This window comes from Strix aluco, chromosome 5 (assembly GCF_031877795.1).
Source record: "Strix aluco isolate bStrAlu1 chromosome 5, bStrAlu1.hap1, whole genome shotgun sequence".
Lineage (NCBI taxonomy): Eukaryota > Metazoa > Chordata > Aves > Strigiformes > Strigidae > Strix > Strix aluco.
Genome location: NC_133935.1, coordinates 37275786 through 37294665, shown reverse-complemented (window position 1 = coordinate 37294665; position 18880 = coordinate 37275786). Strand labels below are relative to the sequence as shown.

Below are 18880 nucleotides of genomic sequence, written 5' to 3'. Positions count from 1 at the left end.
TATACCTCTTCAAGACTTTTGCTAGGATTAAACGTGATTCTCTTTTTTGTATAGTCTTCAATTGACTTGGAGATAGCTTCTAACCACTCATCTCTTTCTGTAGCAGAACTGTTGCGAGTAAAAAAAAAAATTACATTTAAAACTAAGCAAGTGTTGATTAGAATTCCATTAGCTTTATTACACATTGACTTAACTCCCTTGCAATTTCTGTTTTATAGACTGTCTCCAGTTCCTACTGAAACTGGCATTATTTTTTTAACTCTCCACATGGTATCAGTTATTTGTGTTGATGAATACTAAAAAATATTTTGTGACTGTTGTTATAATGTGGATTCCCTCCCTCCCACCCTTTCCTCCTTCCAAAATACCCTGTGATTGCTTCAAGGTTTGTATGTCATAGCTTCCCCCTTCTCCCTGGACCTTTGAATAGCTTGAGTAACACTGGTGTAAAAGGTGCTCCCAGAACAAAGGCATGGGCCCTCTCTCTTGAGTGACTCTGAAATTTCCCCCTTCCTTCCGCCTCAGGCTGCAGTTATAGGCAGCCCTGTGAAACCCCGAGCTTCTGTCAGAAAAAACTGTTCCCCGGCCTTGTGCTCCTGACTTAGCTCCTACCAGGTCATGCTGCTTTGAAACCGCTCTTTTTTTTTTTTTCTTCCCAAATTTTTCCACTGGATTACCTAACCCAAAGAGATAAACAGATGAGCTTGCTGCATCTATCCCACAGCTGGTGGGTCGCTAACCAAGCGCAAGGAAAGCATTAGGCTGAAGTGGCACGGCGTGGGGGGTGGAAGAACAAGCAGTGCCTGGCACAGCGGGAGCCTGCAGCTATACTGGGTTACGGGCACTTCCCTCGGGCCGTGGGCACACCACTGCTTTCATATATAAATCCATGCTGCTGCTGCCACAAAGGGCAGCCTACTATACCCCCTCCCAATCGTCTTATTTTCTCCCTTGTGCCAGAGCACACATGCTACGCCATGGGCTGGACTGGGAAACAAATCCGTATTAAAGCAAGCCATGGACCTGCCTTTCCTCTGGATCACTTTATCAACTGGGTTCATCACGCAGCTGAGCAGCTGCTTGTGCCAGCACCACGGAGGGTGTCTGAGGAAGGAAGGAGCAGGTTTGTGGCAGAGGAACAGCTAGACTGCTTGTTTGAGATGCCATGCCAGCTTAAAAAGGGCTTCTAAAATTTAAACCAGTATCTACCAACATTTTTATTTCCCACTTCTTAAATATTATCAAATAAATTAATTTTTTTATACCAAGTAATTGAACATGATGAATATATAAAAAGGAAAATTAGGGAAGAAGAGAGCAATGATTTACACAAATTAGGTGTGCAACACCAATTATTGTTAAATTACTTTTGTAGGTGAATTTGGAAGCTTTGATCATCTTTAAACCTTTAAGGAAAATACTTTGAGCTGGTGTTTTGAACTGGATGAAACTGAGTACTATACAGAATCAGAGAGGACAAATCTGGTAAGGTAAACATGAGGGAAGCCTGCGAGACATGAGGGCAAAAAAATGATGTAGTGCACACAGCAACAAAATCAGAACAAAAGAAGAGGAAATAAGATACAAGCAAGAGCAAAGCAATGTATTATTGTCTGTTTCGATATCTCAGAGTGGAACATTTTGTTCAGTTTATTTACCTTTGTTTCCTCATCCAGCAAGAACAACTGGTCTGCATTAGCTACACAACATTCATAACTAATCAACTCCTTTGGCTTTCTGAAAATCTGGTTACGTTTAATTAGGTTCCTAAAACTATATTAAATAATTAAATTTAAAGTTAGCACAGGTTTTGGAGATCAAGCATCCCCTGATCATGTAGGGATTGCTACACATGGGGCTGCTTGCACAATGAGCTACATGGCTTACACCCTAATATTTCACTAGGGAGCTCGCACTTTAGGGTTGTTTACAATCCTTCAGAACTTAAGATCAAAGGCGGTGTCATCAGCAACTGAATTGATGTAATGCTTTGCTGCAGCAAAATAGTGTTTCTTCTGCTGTCATTCCCAGCCCTCCCCCACAGCTTCACAGCCCTACCACTTCCCTTGCTGCAGGTCCAGTATTTGTTGCATCCTTCCAAAAGTAATTTTGTTTACTAAAATTGCACGGTTTTCTTAGGGTTTTTAAAAATTATTATTTTTTATTTACTTAGGATTTAACAAGACACTAGAAAACTTTAAATGGACTGCAGAGAGCCCCAACAATTGTTATTACTGGCAAACGTGTGTTCTAGAGGCATGCGTCGCAGTTGCCCAATGGAGCTAAGCAGCCAGGTGGTCTCGGGAGGGCTCACAGAAGTGTACCCCCCTCTTTTCCAGGATCAGAGCCTTAGGGCACCTCTCCCAGCTGAGCTAGCCTTGCATGAGCTATCCTTATGTTATAGGACAGGTGACACAGCTATGTCTGCCCCTGGGTAGCTTTTCACTAGCCTTATTGAGGGGGACTGGGCCAGCTGGCCTCAGTCCACCTTAGGCTGGCATGACTATTGTTTTCAGGACTGGAGCTTTACTTCTTACAGTGCTGTATTGTGCAGATGCGCTAACTTGTTTCTCTGATAAAGAGATTTCTACTACAATACTGCACTGTACCATGGAAAAACAACACACTTTCTTACAGATATCCCAGGAAAACTGAAAGCACAACCTAGACTAGATAAAGCAGAATACTAATGCAGTCAGTAAACCTGAAGTGACAAAGACTCTTGTCTGGGGATTAATCTATACTTCTGTTATTAACTGGCTTACATTTTATTACTAGCAATTTTTCACCGGCTTAACTGCTCCCCTCCCCGTCTCTGCCCCCAACATCATTTCAGAATCTCTTCTTCGGTGTACGCTCCACGTAATGCTTATTATTTGAAAAAAACACAGAAGTAAAACTTGTCTCCAATGCCTGTAAGGTTAATTTGAAGAGTTTTGTACTGTTGTACAGACTTTTACCACATAGGAGCCAAGAAGCTGTTAGAATGAGGCATCATCAAAAGCAAGATGCAGTCTGCATTGACAAGATACTGATTTTCTTCACATCCAGGAGGATATTTATCAATAGGGACAATATCATTACTTGGGAAAAAATATATGCAAGCACCTATTGCTGGTAGTTTTTCACTTGTTTCCCTCCTACACCATAACAGACCCAGGTCTCACAGACAGATAACAATCTGAAAATCCTCATTTACACCTGGGCCCCCAGCACCTCCTTCATCCCAAGCAAATGCAACTTCTCTCTGTCACTGTTGTGTAACTCAGGGCTCTTGCACACACAGCTTCCCCCAAGTATAAAAATAACAGAGTAACAGAGCTGAATGCTCTCCAAAGATGCAATGTACGTATTTCACAGGAGTTGCTTTTAATCCACCACTTAATCAGCTCCTCAAAAAGACAAGTCTAACCTGTTTTGTGGAAAATAGGTAGGTTGTATTTAAAGATTATAATATTTTCACAAATTCCAATGTTTTTTTTTTTACAATTTTTTAAAACGACTGAATTAAAACTGTTTCAAGCCAAGCAGAGATAAATCCACGTTGCCTACTGCAATCCCATAAATGTCTTCATGTATCTGTGCAACACCCAGTCACCAAGGCACCTAAGCAGCACGGAGTTGCTCATATTATACTGGATCAGAATCACACCCCAAACTATGAAATGCATCTTTTTTTTCCCCAATGTGCAAAAGAACCATAAGAAACATTTAAATTTGTTGAGAAAATACAAAAATACTCCTTTAGAGTCTGTTGTTATAAACAACTACTGATCAGATAATTGAGCTGCTTCCTTTGGCTACTGTGACAAGGTTAACCTTGTCCTACCCCTCAGCTAGAGATACTGCCATCTTTGTGCAGACATACTTATGTTGGTATTTACAAGGTCACACAAAAAGCAGTAGGCTGCCCTTGCTCAACTTTGCTAAACAAAAAGAGAAAACATGTCTGTCTTCATTGGTATCAGCACTGTCACAGATGTCAGAACATATAAAACTCCAACTCAAACACAGTAAAACCAACAATCCACAAAAACAGGTCTTTGCTAAAGGCATCTCGGTGAAGGCAGACCAGAGCTGCTCTGGTTTGGTGTCCATGTATTCTTTTGCTGCTATATGGATGTGAGAGACTGAAATGTCCTATGACTGTCTCAAAGCTTGCTTGTGTCTGTGCAAACCTCCAAGAGAAGCTGCTGCAGCCTGTGAATTGGTCTGGGGGATGTCGCCCAGGGAAGCGGGGGTGTATTGAAGGATGGACCCCTCCACTTCTTTGCGGTCGCATTGCTGGATTCTTTAGACAAGCCTCAAAGGGGCAGACGTGTACTGAGCTGGCCCCATCGTGTAGCCATTCCTGGCTCTATTGTGTAGGTCAGACCCCATGCATGCATTGCTAATGAACAGTAAGAGGAAAACGTTTCTGCCCTGAAGCCAGATGCAACAAAACCGGTGGGATCAGACAAAAAAAACCCTAAAGGTGGGCAGATATGCTCATCAGCAGACATGATGAACTTAAAAAGGCAACAGAGAACTTTGCTTGGTGTGCATCCACCATCGAAGCTAGATCTGTGTGCACCCCCCACCAAAGAACTGAAGACTGAGGACCAATGGGACGCCACTGGATCCATGGTGGTGACTATTCTTGCAGCCCTATCCCGCATCCTTGCTTTATTTCTGTCTTTTCCTTCCATTCTGTCCTATCGCTACTCCTCTTCACTTTTTTAATAATAAAAACCTTTGGGTATACGGCATTTGACCTCGTTTGTGTCTTAATCTCACTCTTGGGGTCATATCGAAATCTCCCCCGGCATTGGATCGGAACAATGGAGAATTTGGTTTTCTGGTAAAGATAAGCACCATTCCAGTAATTGCTGCCATGTCCATAATTTCAGGTTCACTGAGATCCATTTATTGTTTTAATTACACTATTATTTTAGCTAGAATACCAGGATGACTTCTTCCAATTTATATCAGTTATCAATAATAAAATATATTGTCATGTTTTATACCCTGTCCTGTTAATGAACTGAGCATATCAGTAACTTTGGAAGAACAAAAAATACTGAAAAGCAAAGTCTAAAATTAACTGAATTGAAACAATTTTAATTCTTGTTCCTCTCAAGGGAAGGCAGTGAGAGGATAATATTTCAATTTACTTCAAGTTTCTGAAGGTGTAACTAAGCTGAAAAGAAGGAACCAAGCAAGAGTTTTATTCACTCTAAGTTAACTGTCTTGAGGGTAGCAGAATCCCTACCAGTTGCAGCCTTAAGCCCAAATTGCTCAAATACCAGCCATATTTACTATAGCTTTTGTGCTTCTGTCCATCACTTCACAATGGGCAGCCTTCCTTACAGGGTGAACTGTATTAGAGACTACAAATTCATATGGTATCTGTGAAACTTTTTACATGTGACCAGGCTTCCTTTCTGCCAGCCCATTTAAAAATAAACTTAAATTTTCAAAATCAGATTTTGAATGTGAACAAAAGTAAATTAGAACAAAGTCTACATTATTTCCAGAAACCCATCTGTCAGTCCCTCTATTCTGTAATTACTCTAACCAAGGGTAACTTCTCATTACATAAATGCAAAATAAAGCTATAAAAAGCTTACGTGACCTGTTTGAAATCACGTTTTTTAAATCATTATTCATTTGTTAAGACTTACCTTGCTGAAAGAATGAAGGATCTCTCTACGCTTTCAATGTTCAATTCATTCTGATATGCTTCCTGGGTTGGCTTTTTAACCTTCAGTTGAGAGAGAAAATTGACAAACTGAAATGGTACTCTTATAGTTGCTTTAGTTTTACTTACTGTAAAGTCTCTTACATTTTTATTGCAGAGGGGTACATTGGAGAGAAAAATTTCAAAAGTAGGAGATCATACACCAGTCCAGAAGGCCCAGCTACACTAAGATTACATGCAACCCTCCATTTTATTTCACTGTGGTTCCATACAAACACTGGAGACATACAGGGGAATGAAACTCAAGAGCTGTCAGACACCTTCTGCTGTGCTTCAACATGCCCAGGCCTGTCGGCCTCTGAGCACCTCCTGCAACCGGGCAAGAAAAGGCACTGCTACTGCTGCAGGACAAGATGTAGCCTACTGGTGCACCACAGAGTGGGCACCTGCCCCATACCCACAGGGGCTGGACCACCCCTGTTGATCTTTCTGAGCTACCAAGCTTCAAACATAGGAGCTTTAAAAGTTAAGTGTGGTTCTGAGCCACCAGGAGACATCTCCTGAAAGAAGAGATTTTGCAGCTCTGCCTGTGAAGGCGTCGACCTGAGCACCAGATCTACACTGCAGCTGGACTTGGTGCTCTTCTCTGACAGGACCAGAGACAAATTACTTGATTTCCAAGGCAACGGCTTGTTGTTCCCACTGACTGTCATGTCAGAGACTGTGTCAATATATGGCATGCATGTCCCTTATCACCACCCAGAAGTGTTCAGGGCTTAACTTTGATGCTTTCCACAAAGGGTCCGAAACAAAAGCTGTATCTTCCCTCACCCTTAGCAAATCTCTATAAACCATGAAGATTTGATCCACCAGAAACTTATCAGGCAGAGATTGCCTAAGCTCTGGGTGTGGGCAATAAAAAGCAGTTACAATGCAAAAGTGAGGCACTCTAAACAAAATACAATACAAAAAATAAGTAGGAAGACTATTTCAGAGTAGTACAATACTGGATGAAATGCAGGTGAGATGATCCTGCAGCAACAGTTTTTTAGCGAAACCTAGACAGCAATCCCACAGGCCATATTATGCAAGAAACGTTAAGCCTATAGGATTGCTCTGGAACATAAGCTTCTTTAATATCTCTCTCCAATAATAAACATAGTTACATTTTGAAAATTTGAAGGCCTCAGTTTAAATAGATGTGGAGAAAGACTCATTTTAACAAGTGACTTACCTTCATTCCAGCCAACGACAGCATGTTGTTGAGTTTATACATCCCTGACTGAACTGGAGTAGTATACAACAGGGCATCATTGAACTGCAATATAGAAGCAATGCTTTTTAATGACTAAAGACTGTTTAGAGACAGATAATTTTAGATGCATTTTACTGGAAGTACGGAACTCATACAGCACTGAGATCAACTGTCCAGAAGGGCATCTTCCACTTCCTATTATTCCACTTAGAAGCCAAGAAACATTTTCGTGTATGAATTTAGATAACAATAGGTATCTATTTATATCCTCCTTGTGTAAATATACATTTGGCACATGAGCAAACAGTGCACGGATGTCAAAGAACAGGCTGTCAAAAAGGACAAAAATGTTTCTTGTGTATACAGCTATACTGTATAACAAGCTACTTTAAAAGGATATTAGAATTAACCATTCAAACAAAGCAAAACATTCCAGAAACTCAGAGATAGCAGAATTAAGATTAGCAATTTATAAGGACAAATTTATCCATGTGACCATGTGAATTTTACCAGGTTAAATGTGTATCTATTGTTTATTTCCTGCTCTACCGGACTTGGCTTCATTCAGTGCACTTACTGAACAGCTATTAAGATTTTGTAAATTTTCTGTGTTGTTCAACCAAACTTCATTTACTGCACATAAACACAGACAGAAAACTGAACTGTGTCATAAGTTTTTGCTATGAGGTTCTTTGCAAAATAACCAAATGTTTCAACCAAATGTTTCAGACCAAATGAGTCTTGCTAAATCTTCACATGATAATGGAAAAAAAATCACTGCTTAAGCGCCTCAAGGTATAAAGACTAGCCTATATTATTATATACTATATATTATATACCTTTTATATTTAAAAAAAAAAAAAAAAAAACCAACCAAAAAACACCCACAAACAAAAAACCCCAACCACCATCCCAAAAAACGAAACAAAGAAAATCTGAGCAAGAGCCACTCAAATTAGCAACATCTGATTTGGAAAGTCCAGCTCCAGATAGCACCAGATTTTTGAGAATATTTCCTTAACTGATATAATTTGCAGTTATCTCAGTGCTTTATATGCTACAAAGTCATCTCCAGAGCGTAAGACAGTCTTAAAATACATACTCCATGACTGCCTCGGGAAATACTTATTTGTATTCGGCCAGGACTGTGGACAAATAATGCCACAAATTACACATGGCAACAGTTGCTTTACTATCTAAACAGAAGAGATAAACAAAATGTGCAAGTGGAAACAGAAACTTCAGAGATGCACAGGAGTTTCAAAACAAAACGGTAGCAGAGACAGGAAGAGAACTGAGCACTTAACTTCCAGCCCAGTGCCATGCTCAGGATGAGAGTGGGCTCGGGCAGGGGAAGGAGAGAAGAGGAGGGAGGGAAGGGTGCAAGAGCAGTGGCAGAGTTGTAGGTTTTAATATCTGGTGTTGCTAAGTGGGATGGAGTAACTGTGTTAGTTTTCGCACTACTACAGGTAACATCTCATAAGAGCACTCAAATTTGAAGCGAGCATTGTTCAAAACAGTACATTTTAGTGAGAAATGGTTTTCTATTAAAATTAGTGCATATGCAACAGATAATCTCTCTGAATTAGAGCTGAACAAGCAGAACAGCAACAATTGGTCATTTTTTCCACTGCCTGAAGTTACTAGTTATTTATGTTTGTAGTGTAATGTTTCAACCACTAAAAATTACACTACTGTGAGGCACACAGCAACATACACAGCAACTTACCAGAAAAAACATTCGTGGCTGCATGACCTTCCGGGACAGCTTCATCAGTGTTCCCTCTTTCAGAAAGACCTAGCAAATTAGAACAAGTAACTCAAAATCTAGCTTTTCAGGGCACAAACCGTACAAATGAGCTGACTTTTTCCATCATCATTATTACTATGATTATTATTATTACTACACTAGAAGTTCTGCAGAAGTTTTGGGATTCAAGGTTCCCTTTCTGAGAAAGGCTGTTCATCCTTAGGTTTCTCTAAAAGTGAGTGTGAATAGCTGCATTACAGTTTTCCACGCTGCATTTGAAACCATGACAGATACAAGGTTAAGCTTGAGGAAAAAAACCTGCCTGCAAGATCTGGCAAGGAATCATATTCTAAAAATGGTAAGTTTTCATCAGATAAATGTCTAAAAAAAACCCCACACATATGGAGAGGCAGTATTCATTTGACTGTTAGAACTGAATAATTAAGTGATGGACCATTTTTCTTCTCGGTATATGCCAGCTTCAATACTTCGCTTGCATATCGTCTGTGCTGCACTTTTACTGCAATTTGCTGAATGCCATCTGGAGGACCTACCCTTCCTGGCTGTACAATCTCATGGTGTCCATTTAAACTGTACTGAATCTGCATGAGTTTCTGAAAGTTATCCTGCAGGGAGAAAAAGCAAAAGGTAAGTAATTGCCCTTGCATCCATTACTTACTTGTAACAAAAAAAAAAATAAATGAAAGAAAAAGCTTTCATCAACCATCTTCATAAGTCAAAATACTTACTCCCTGTTTCATGATGTCATTGGCATGGTTTGCAACTTCTATGACAACAGCTAGAGCATCTGAAGGATGAAGAAATGATTCTTTGGTTATTCAGACTAGTTAGCATTGGTATTATGTAAAGCACAGGTCAAATATCACCCTTCCATATCATGCCAAGATTCAAGGACCGATGGTACAGTCGCTGCATTCAGGAGCACTTCCCACAGATCTCAGTCTTTGGATCATGGTTTAATAAGTGCGCCCTGCCAACTCATTGCTTCAACCAACAGTGTCAACCATTTCTTACAGTTAATCAAAACAGTCCACAAGCAAAAGTAAATTCTAGTTTCTCACAGAAAGAATTACTTTAATTTCAATGTCTCTATTTACAGCAGAAAAGTTAACAATATTTTAAATGAGACTATGTAGAGATTTAGTTTTTTCCATTTTACACAACTGCCGCCAGTTCCAGTCATGGAAGACTACCTAGAAAAATTATTCAAATCTTTGCAATTTCTTTCTTCTGCCTTTAGCTTTGCTGTACATCAGGATAATAGTATAAAGTTCAAATTTCTAAATTTCAAACTTTTAATACCAGAAGAAAAAAAAAATTCTCTGAAAGAGGAGAGTTACCAAAGCTGAGGGATTTTATTAAGTACTGATATTTAATAACTAGTAACTTGACTATAATATATGCTAAGGCGTAATTGCAAAAAGAGGTTACATAAAAGGATTATGTAAATTACTGAACAGTGAGTGCACATGAGACAGAATCCAACCAAGGATCTTATCCAAAAACCTCTAATTTACTTAAGTAGAAAAAAAAAAGACTCCTTTAATTGAAAGCTAAAACAACTGCTCCAATAAAATGTAGTCTCTAAAGCATTTAGCACCTTCTGAGTAAATGAAGTGCAGTCAGGCGGAACTATGTTTGCTTAGAAGTCCACAGAGAAGCATACCAAACCAGGTAAAACCAAAGCCTTGGGGTTTTTCTCCAGATAATCATTGGAGTATTAGTACTGCAGAATGTATATTTCCCTTATTGTTGAATTCATATTCAGAAAGAAAGCACGTTAAAAGTTACAGCTTTCTGAACTGAAAGGTTCAGAAGGTCATAGAAGCCATATAAGAAACTAAACTGAGGTGCAAACAAAAAGCTCCTCCTAAGTCATTCTAATGAGAATTTTTGTTCAAGATTTTCATGAACCAAGGCAACGCAAGCACAGGGGTCAAATAGTTAAAAGGCACAGGACATATCAAATATTTGATCAAAATTTAAGTATAGATATAGATGTCATGATGTCAACTGAGCCTGCTGAAAAATAGCTGGTGGTCTCCTACTAGGAAATGTTGGAGCTGCTGTCCAGAGACAAAACACTCCTCAGCTCCCACCTGCTTGAAAGAAAATGAAGGGAAATATAGCTAAATTCGTGAGGACAGGAATGAGTACCTGAATTTTTTTGTTATATTTTCCTTCATTTATCATCTATTATATCTATTAAAAACTTAAAATTTTACTCATTGACTTCAAGATAGATTGAAGAACGTTAGAGAAAATTTGCTGGGTTTTGAAGGGAAAGTTCCAAGATCTCAGGGCTACTTGTAGAGCCAAGACTAAACAAATCTAAACGACAACATAAAATAATGTATAGGATCAAAGTCCATAAACAAAGTCATTTTTGGCAGGGAAGAGCATTCCAATTCCTGTACCGCTTAGCTGGAGTAATGCGTTCAAATGAAGGTCATCAGGAAAAATTGTGTTGTTTGGGTTTTTTTCCAGGAATACTAACCGTAACCGAGCCTAGCTTTCCCCCTGCCCCCGCCAGGGAATTTAATAACGAAGCAAAGTCGGAACTAAGTTAAACTTATTTATCACAAGGAAAGATCTAGGTGAGTAAAGATTAGATTTTCTTTTCTTACCCAGTTTCAAACCTAGACTATGGGACATGTCAAATGAGTAAAATTAACACTGCTATTGTTACAACTAAGCTTCTGCTTTGATGTATGAATGGACAGAAAAATACTGTGGGAGGTACAACTACAAAAAACACAGAAGCTGGAGAAATCACAAGAAAATGTAAACTAAATATATATTTACATTACTTACGTTTCAAGTGGTCAAATATTTAATGTGAAGTGCAAGCACTAGTTTGTTCCCAGCCATAAGAAGTGCAATACAAACTTTTCTATCTCTTGAAGAGACATAATTTAAAATATTTTTGGCTCATATTTTCAATATACTCAAACAAATATGTCTAAATGTCCTAAGAAAGATATTTGCTCATAAATTTTACAGTACTATATCAGCAGACAAAGCTATAAGAAAGCAAACTTGGCTCAGTGCATGGAAGGCACTCATTGCAGTTCAGTCAACTACACCTGCACAACCTGCCTAAAGATAACAGGCTTGCAAAAATGTCACTAAACAGACTGAAATAAGTGACAGGGGCTCATGCAAATGAAATGGAAACACTGACTGGGAGCATTTTTAGTACTGCTGAGGCACATACATGGAAGAAGGAAACAGTGTGAACGTGTATTGCATTGCTACGCTCAAGTTAAACCAACTTAATCCCAAACTACCATGAAACATGTAGTCCTGTCCTCTTCCATCACCAACTATTCCTTCTCATTTCCTCTTGTCTCCTTCCCTGCTATGTGCGGGCAAACTTGTGGAAGTCACTTGTGTTTGTGCAACTTGTGATAAGTCAAACTGGAAAACTCCTCAGGTTAAACATAACCCAGAGCAGCTCCTTGATCTTGCTCACTCCTGACACATGAACAATTGTCCTGGCACAATGAGAGAGGAGGCGGCCATAAAGGCTCATAGCTGGGGGAGAGCAGTAAGTAGACCAGACTCCCTATCACGAGAGGTCTACAGATGCAAGGACCACCTCTTTCAATAGCAGTGCCCAAAATACCTGCTTAAGCTGCCTGGGGAACTCCACTCTTACCTCTTGGTTTCAACTCAAGGGTGAACTGATACCACTGTCAGCTCCAAACTTTTTTGAAACACAAGTTTGCAATCTTTCAGTATCTCTGTTGAGAAACTTAGAACTGAATAGAAAACATTTCTATATACTAGCTTAGCATTTGCATTTAAAATTTAGAAACATTATCATATGTACATAAACCGTTATTTCTTTAATCTAAAGAGACATTTACCTTGAGTATCCCTATAGTCTGCAGATTCTTCTAAAAGATTCTTTAAATAATCTGTATAAAGAAAAAAATAATATAGTTTTGTTAAAGAAGTAAACAGCATCAGAAAGTAGTAAAAAACCACCTTTTTCCTGGAAATCTGCTTTCCAGGCAGACCTATGCTACAAAGATCTGCTGCTTAACCTTTTAAATCTGTCAAAGTAATAAGAAAAGGAAAACTAGAGTTTCCATAATGAAAGTATATCATGGTATCTTGTTCAGGAAAGAGAAGGTTACTGAAGCAGTGCCCTTTTCTGAAGAAAAATAATATGCTGTATATATTATTCCAGAACAAAACAAGCAAGTGAAAAATAAGTATATACTTGCAATCATTTACATTTAAGTTGTTGCAAAAATTTATGAAGATTATAGATACTTGCCTCAGCACCTAACTTGTCTATAGGATCTAAGAAAAAAAAGTAGGCCATTACAGAAGATCTGATTATGATTAATATTTTTCAATAAAAGTATTATACCACCCCCCAATGTTCAAATAGGCATTTTTTGTTTTCAATTCTAAACTTAGTTCCTCAGCCACGAGATGGCACCCTCAACCCATGAAAGTCTTGGTAGTTTTAAAATCTATTTTACTTAGCTAAAATTAACTCCAAATGTAAGACTATACAAGAAAACATCCCCCCTGAGTTTACATTCCCTGGTCAAGTGTCTAGTTCACCAAAAAGTACAATATCCTGTCAAAAATTAATATACATCCTCAGTAAAAAGACAACCATCTATTCTCTACAAGCTACAGCTTTGAACTGATTGAAAGAAACCAAATCAGAAACTTTCAAATAAATATACACATTAGATTGATAATATCAACAAATACTGATTTATAATTACCTTTTAAATGAGGTATTAAGATTCTGGCAGATCTACTGAAAACTAATTATATGTGATCTAGCAAGCATTCAATTTTAGCTTTGCAGTTGTACAAGTTTCATGTAGGAGTGAAATAATTCAACTCCCATATGTTTGCCCTACCCAAATTCATCCTTTTACTCAAGAAGGATCAGGAGCCAATTGTTCCTGCCTTCATAAGATGTCTTGCTTCATGCATGCCCCTCAGAGACCGTTCAGTGTATTGTAATCTTTTCCTTATGCAAAAAGAAAAAAAAAAAAAAAAAAAAAAAGAAGGAATTATGAAACATGTTTCTGCAGTAAAAATGCTATGAAGAGTGAGAAATCTTGTCAGTTAATGAAAGCTTTGAGAAAAACAGAACTACAGGAAGAAAAACATTTGGCACTGAAATTTTATTTTTTAGCAAAGATCTAAGGAAGGATCCAAGAGAGAAGCATAAAGAGCAGGTTGGGGTGAAGGAAGAGGAACTGACTGAGGTCTCCTGCAGGGAAGCGGGAAGGGAGCACTGGGAGGACTGGCTGGGCCATGGGAACACCCTCAGCTTTCTGCTCTCCTCCAAGTTTTGTCTGATCATTATCAGGCACTGGTCAATGTGTGATCTTTTAAGGCAAGTCTGACATGGCACCAAAACCTCTCCAGCTACACTCCATAAATATTGCATCCTTCACGTCCCTCAAGATCTTGTTCTGTAGTAGCTACCAGACATTCCAGGGCAACATTTAGGTGGACACATATTCCATTAAAAACAATGTTCATCTTGCTTCGCCTCGAGTTATGCTGGCAAGAAGCTGGTGTGAGAGACAAAAAATCAGCAGGAGGTATTTTGAAAGGAACTGAGGAGAGTTCACATTGGTTTAAACTTGGTTGAAAACCTAGAGGAACTTGTCACACATAAGACACCAGCTCTGCCCTCTCCTGCCCTGCCTGCTCTCTCAAGCCGAAGCTGTGCCATCCTGTCCAGGCAAAGCACTCTCAGGACTCCATCATAAAGCAAACAAGTTAAAGCTTTACAAGTGCAACTTGATCTTCATCGGGGCCAGCACAAAAGACTCCACTGGGAACCTCCCAGTATAAAGAATGAGTCCCTACAGCTTATATCGACATATCAACTTCTTAAAGCTGTCAACAACATACTCACCTCTATGGGCTGGGAACAAGAGATGAGGTGATTATAATTCAGTCATCTGCAAATGTACTGCTGGCACTCTAAGAAACTGTTGCTACTACATGGGGACATCCAATTTAATACCCAAAGTAATTGTACTGGAAAACTAAAACCAGAGACCCAACATGGGAACTAACTGTTTCTTGGCAAATTCATGCTTCATGACATGTTCCCCAAAACAACAACACTTTACATCACTCAAAAACATTTTTTGGATGGGTATATTCTAGCACTTTAAATCATATCATCAGTGACTAGAAGAGGGGAAAGTCAGAGATTTTAAGATAACTGCATTCATTTAAAATTCTGTATTTAAAAAGGAAGGCAGCTTTTGCTTTACAAGACTGAAGCAGCTAAAAAAACCTTGCAACTGTACAATCCTGAAAGTGATAAATACATAATTTTCATCTTAATACTCTCTATGTATATCTGGTAAGTGAACCTCAGTTCATAGCTAAAACTTAGCTTCAGAGAAGCATCAGAACAGATATTTTTAGTCTCTTCTGTGAATACACACTGGAAATTCCGTGCTTGCAAGTACCTTCTGGAAGTACTAGCTTAAACAGACAAGTGGATTTCAGAGACATGAGTAACATTACAGTAAAAATTTAGCAAAAATATTCCTAGATAAAATAAATACAGAAGTCAAATATTAAGGTGGAATGGTACCTACTGTCTTTGCCAAAAAAATTTTCCCCTCTGAAATGTGCTTTAGTTGTTCAGACTAGGAAAACCTTAAGCATACCTTCAGAAAGGCAGACTTAGAAATTAAAATTCATAACTCTGCTGGATACCCCAAAACACAACAAAAATCAACACAAGAGCACGCAAGTACTGTTTCCATGACAAACAAAATTTCCTGCTTCCACCCAACAGCAGTCAGCAATTCTCTCTTCCTTCTTGCTGGGGGGCAACGACTATCACTTCTTCTCCCACTAAAAATTCTCTTCTGCTTCATAAACTACTTTTTTGTCTCAGGTTGTCTAATTTAATTAAGTTAAACTCAAAGCAGTCCTTCCCCAACATGCAATTGGCCTGAAGTCTGACAACTCTATTTCTGAGCTGCAAAGGAGCAGTGTGCTCAAAGGCTTATTTTTCATTCCCCTCAGCCTCCTCTCACTATACCTCAGTTAAGGATAATAAAAGACTCTCTGCAAACCTTATGTTGAGAAAAAGAGTAGAGAGGCTTATCGTATGACAATGAAGAGCCTGTTCATATTGTACAGTCTCAAGTCATCTACTCAAATCAGAGGTTTTCAGGAGGAAAGAATCACCTCTCCTTCATTTCTAGAAGAAATCAGAGGCCTCTAATTAACCTCCCCAAAAAACCCACCTAATATTTGCTGTATAGAGCTCAGGGCCAGTATGTGGAGAAGTGGAAGTTCACTTGCTGGACTGGAGAAGCTGTGTAATTAAACAGAAACACAGCTGAGCTGTGCCTCTCCCTGGCTGATTTACGAGCCCACCTGCTCCTGCTTTTGTGAGCACAAAAGTAACTCCACTTCAAAGCACAGCAACAATCTTGTGATGTGACCGTGTAAGCAGCAGGTTACCAGTACAAAGCTGTCCCACTGACACAGAACATCTAAATAGGAAGAAATCCCTGCTGACTCAGGCCTAGCAGCTTCATTTCCTGGATTATTTTCGCTCCTCTGCTCTTACCCACTGCCCCCTCCTCCCTCACCCACAGATCCCCCGTGTCTTTGGCCTGGGCAGCTGCTGTATCACTGCATCTCACCCACTCCAACAATAGATGCAAATATTTCGCATGTCCTCCAAAGGTTTTGCAGCACAAGTTTATACAGAGATTGCTCAATATTGCACAGAGCTGCTGGGGGGTAACAGAGCAGATGGGTCATCCACAGAGATACAGAAGAGTGAAAATCTCAAGGACAACAGAAACGCATGATAGATTGAACCGACTAAAAATTAAACAGATCTAAAAAAACCACTCACCAGATCCAGCGTAATTAAATTTAGCCTGACCTCTTTTATTGCTCCCATAGAACAATACAAAATTACTTTTCTAAATCAGCAGCCAGCACCACAATCCCATTCCTGCCAATAGCATTTGCAGGTGTATTTAAAGCTGGGCAGCCACAGTAAGGTCTGCAGAACGGGGACACTCACAGCAACTCCCATCACCACAGAATAAGTTTTTTCAGGTCTGAAACAGCCTGTCCCAGCCACAATAACAGTTAATGATCACGAGGAATTCCCCTTCAACATCTGTGTTTTGTTTCAGTGCCACTCACCCCTAACATCTCTTGCTTTGCTATGTATATTGACAATGGCATTCACTCCATCCTGATCCTCCCTTCAACATTTTTAACTAAAACCTCCAAATTTACCCAAAGATCTGATTTGTGCGTATAACAAGCCTATGCCATGCTCCAGTCAGTATCCTTTTAAAATAAAGCAACTCCCCAAATGCTGTTTTATGGTTTGATTTCATCAATTAAGAGTCACTAAGATTTTCCCCTACAAAATATTCCATTTAATAAGGGTTTTTCACCCTTTTTTCAACACCTGAGACTAATGAGATGATTAAAATGAAAACAGTCAACATTAATAACTTGGTAACAGCTGTATAACACTTAAGTCTGTATCTCTCACAGCATCACTAGTCTGAGTACTTGCTGGGGAAATGCCAATAAGCTGCTACAGAGCCAAAAAAAAAGGTCACAGAGCATTTTATTTTGCAGTTACTACATAAACAGAGGCTATTTTTAAATTGCTCATCAAGAGGCAATGGTTTTCAAAAACAATGCCTTAAGTATTTCCAAATCCTTACAGGAGCCATCCCCCTCTTACAACAAACACATCTCAAAATACTTCAACAAAGGAGGCCTCTATCATTGCCCTTCTTTTTCAGAAAAGAAAGCACTGCATCATGGAGATGACTTGCTCAAGGTCACCCAAACATGCCAGAGCAGGGTATACAGCTCAGACTTCTTAGTCCCAAATCAGCTCTTCAGCTCCTGTAACAAAAGTCTTAAGGACTTACTGGTAAACATACACTAAAAACATGTGTTTTGCCTTTAAAAAGAGAATAGATTTTACAGACAAAACACATGGGTGGGGGAGAAACAGAGAAGCTACTTGCAGAAGTTCACAGTTGCATAGAGATCTTTCACTTCCTTCTCCTAGCTCCAGTTTTCCATACTACCTTTTTCCTTCATTAAAAAAAGAAAAAAACAAACACCTGAACAAAAGTAAAAAAAAAAGAAACCCAAACCAGAATAGGTGCATTCCAACTCTCTAAGGAAATTACAGGCTTCTATTACCACAGAAACAAACAAAAATCACCACAGGTTTCATGTTTTCCAAGTACTGCTGAATGTACTGTCAGGGAACACACCACAACTTTGGGAATATTAGCACCTCACTTGTATATCCTATTGCAACCAGTATTAACAAAGAAAACCTCTAAACCCATGCCATGTTTTTAAAAAAAAGCTTCACATATCTTAAGTCAGATAAACGCTTTACAGATGGATACAACTGCCTGCAAACAAGTTTCCTGGGACGTGTGAAGACTGGCTTCTTAAGCCTGCAAAAGAGCTTGACTGTACCTGTCAACAGGAGCCTGTATTGGGGAATCCTCTGAACTGGCTTGAGCAGATAGTGCTTGAGGGCCAGGCTAGCACAGCGGGGGCTCATCTGAAAGAAAAACCCAAAATATGTATCGATTCAGTGGTAGTCAAGGGTTCCAGCAAAAGAAAACATAGCTACAAACAACTACCAGTTACAATGGATAAGCTTTATCTTAAAAAGGTGCAGCTAGCACAGTGTTAAACGCTACAGACCAAGCATTTCCGTGTGGAAGACTGCACGCAAAATTAATCATGCATTAAAAGACATCAGTAAGCACTCATGCTCTGTGGATTCAAAACAGGTGCTTTTGCTTATGAGGAAGAGAGGTGAAGCTTCCCAGAAATAAAGGAAACACCAGTGGCAATGGCAACATGCTCCGTTGTAGTCACTGTCAGTGCCCATGAGGCAGAAAGGCAGAGAAGACAGCAATGCTCACGGCAGATATTTTAATTAATCCACACCTCTAAAGGTAACAGAGAATGAAAAGATCCATGCTTCAAAAATGTTAATTATCTTGAGTTTGCATCCAAAATAATGTCTATCTGAAACACCCAGTCCTTAAAAAGGCCTCTTATCTTCTTCCTGTCTTTGCTGACTCTGCCTCAAGCTCTGCCTTTGACCGCTGTAAGTAGCCTTTCG

The 18880-nt window shown here is 39.2% G+C and overlaps 1 protein-coding gene across 4 annotated transcripts in view; it reads right to left on the bottom strand.

The window, feature by feature from the left end:
- The window catches only part of FGD6 (FYVE, RhoGEF and PH domain containing 6), a 74240-nt gene that overhangs the window by 12679 nt on the left and 42681 nt on the right, over nucleotides 1-18880 (bottom strand). For all 4 annotated transcript variants that reach the window (XR_012623557.1, XR_012623556.1, XR_012623558.1 and 1 more), the window contains exons 8-15: nucleotides 18220-18307; nucleotides 12579-12629; nucleotides 9435-9493; nucleotides 9240-9311; nucleotides 8665-8733; nucleotides 6915-6998; nucleotides 5664-5743; nucleotides 6-108 (exon numbers count right to left, since the gene is read on the bottom strand). Coding sequence is in view for 1 of the 4 variants with exons in the window: in XM_074827036.1 (XP_074683137.1) it covers nucleotides 6-108; nucleotides 5664-5743; nucleotides 6915-6998; nucleotides 8665-8733; nucleotides 9240-9311; nucleotides 9435-9493; nucleotides 12579-12629; nucleotides 18220-18307 (606 nt within the window). In the remaining 3 variants the exon portion in view is untranslated. The remainder of the gene's footprint in view (nucleotides 1-5; nucleotides 109-5663; nucleotides 5744-6914; nucleotides 6999-8664; nucleotides 8734-9239; nucleotides 9312-9434; nucleotides 9494-12578; nucleotides 12630-18219; nucleotides 18308-18880) is intronic.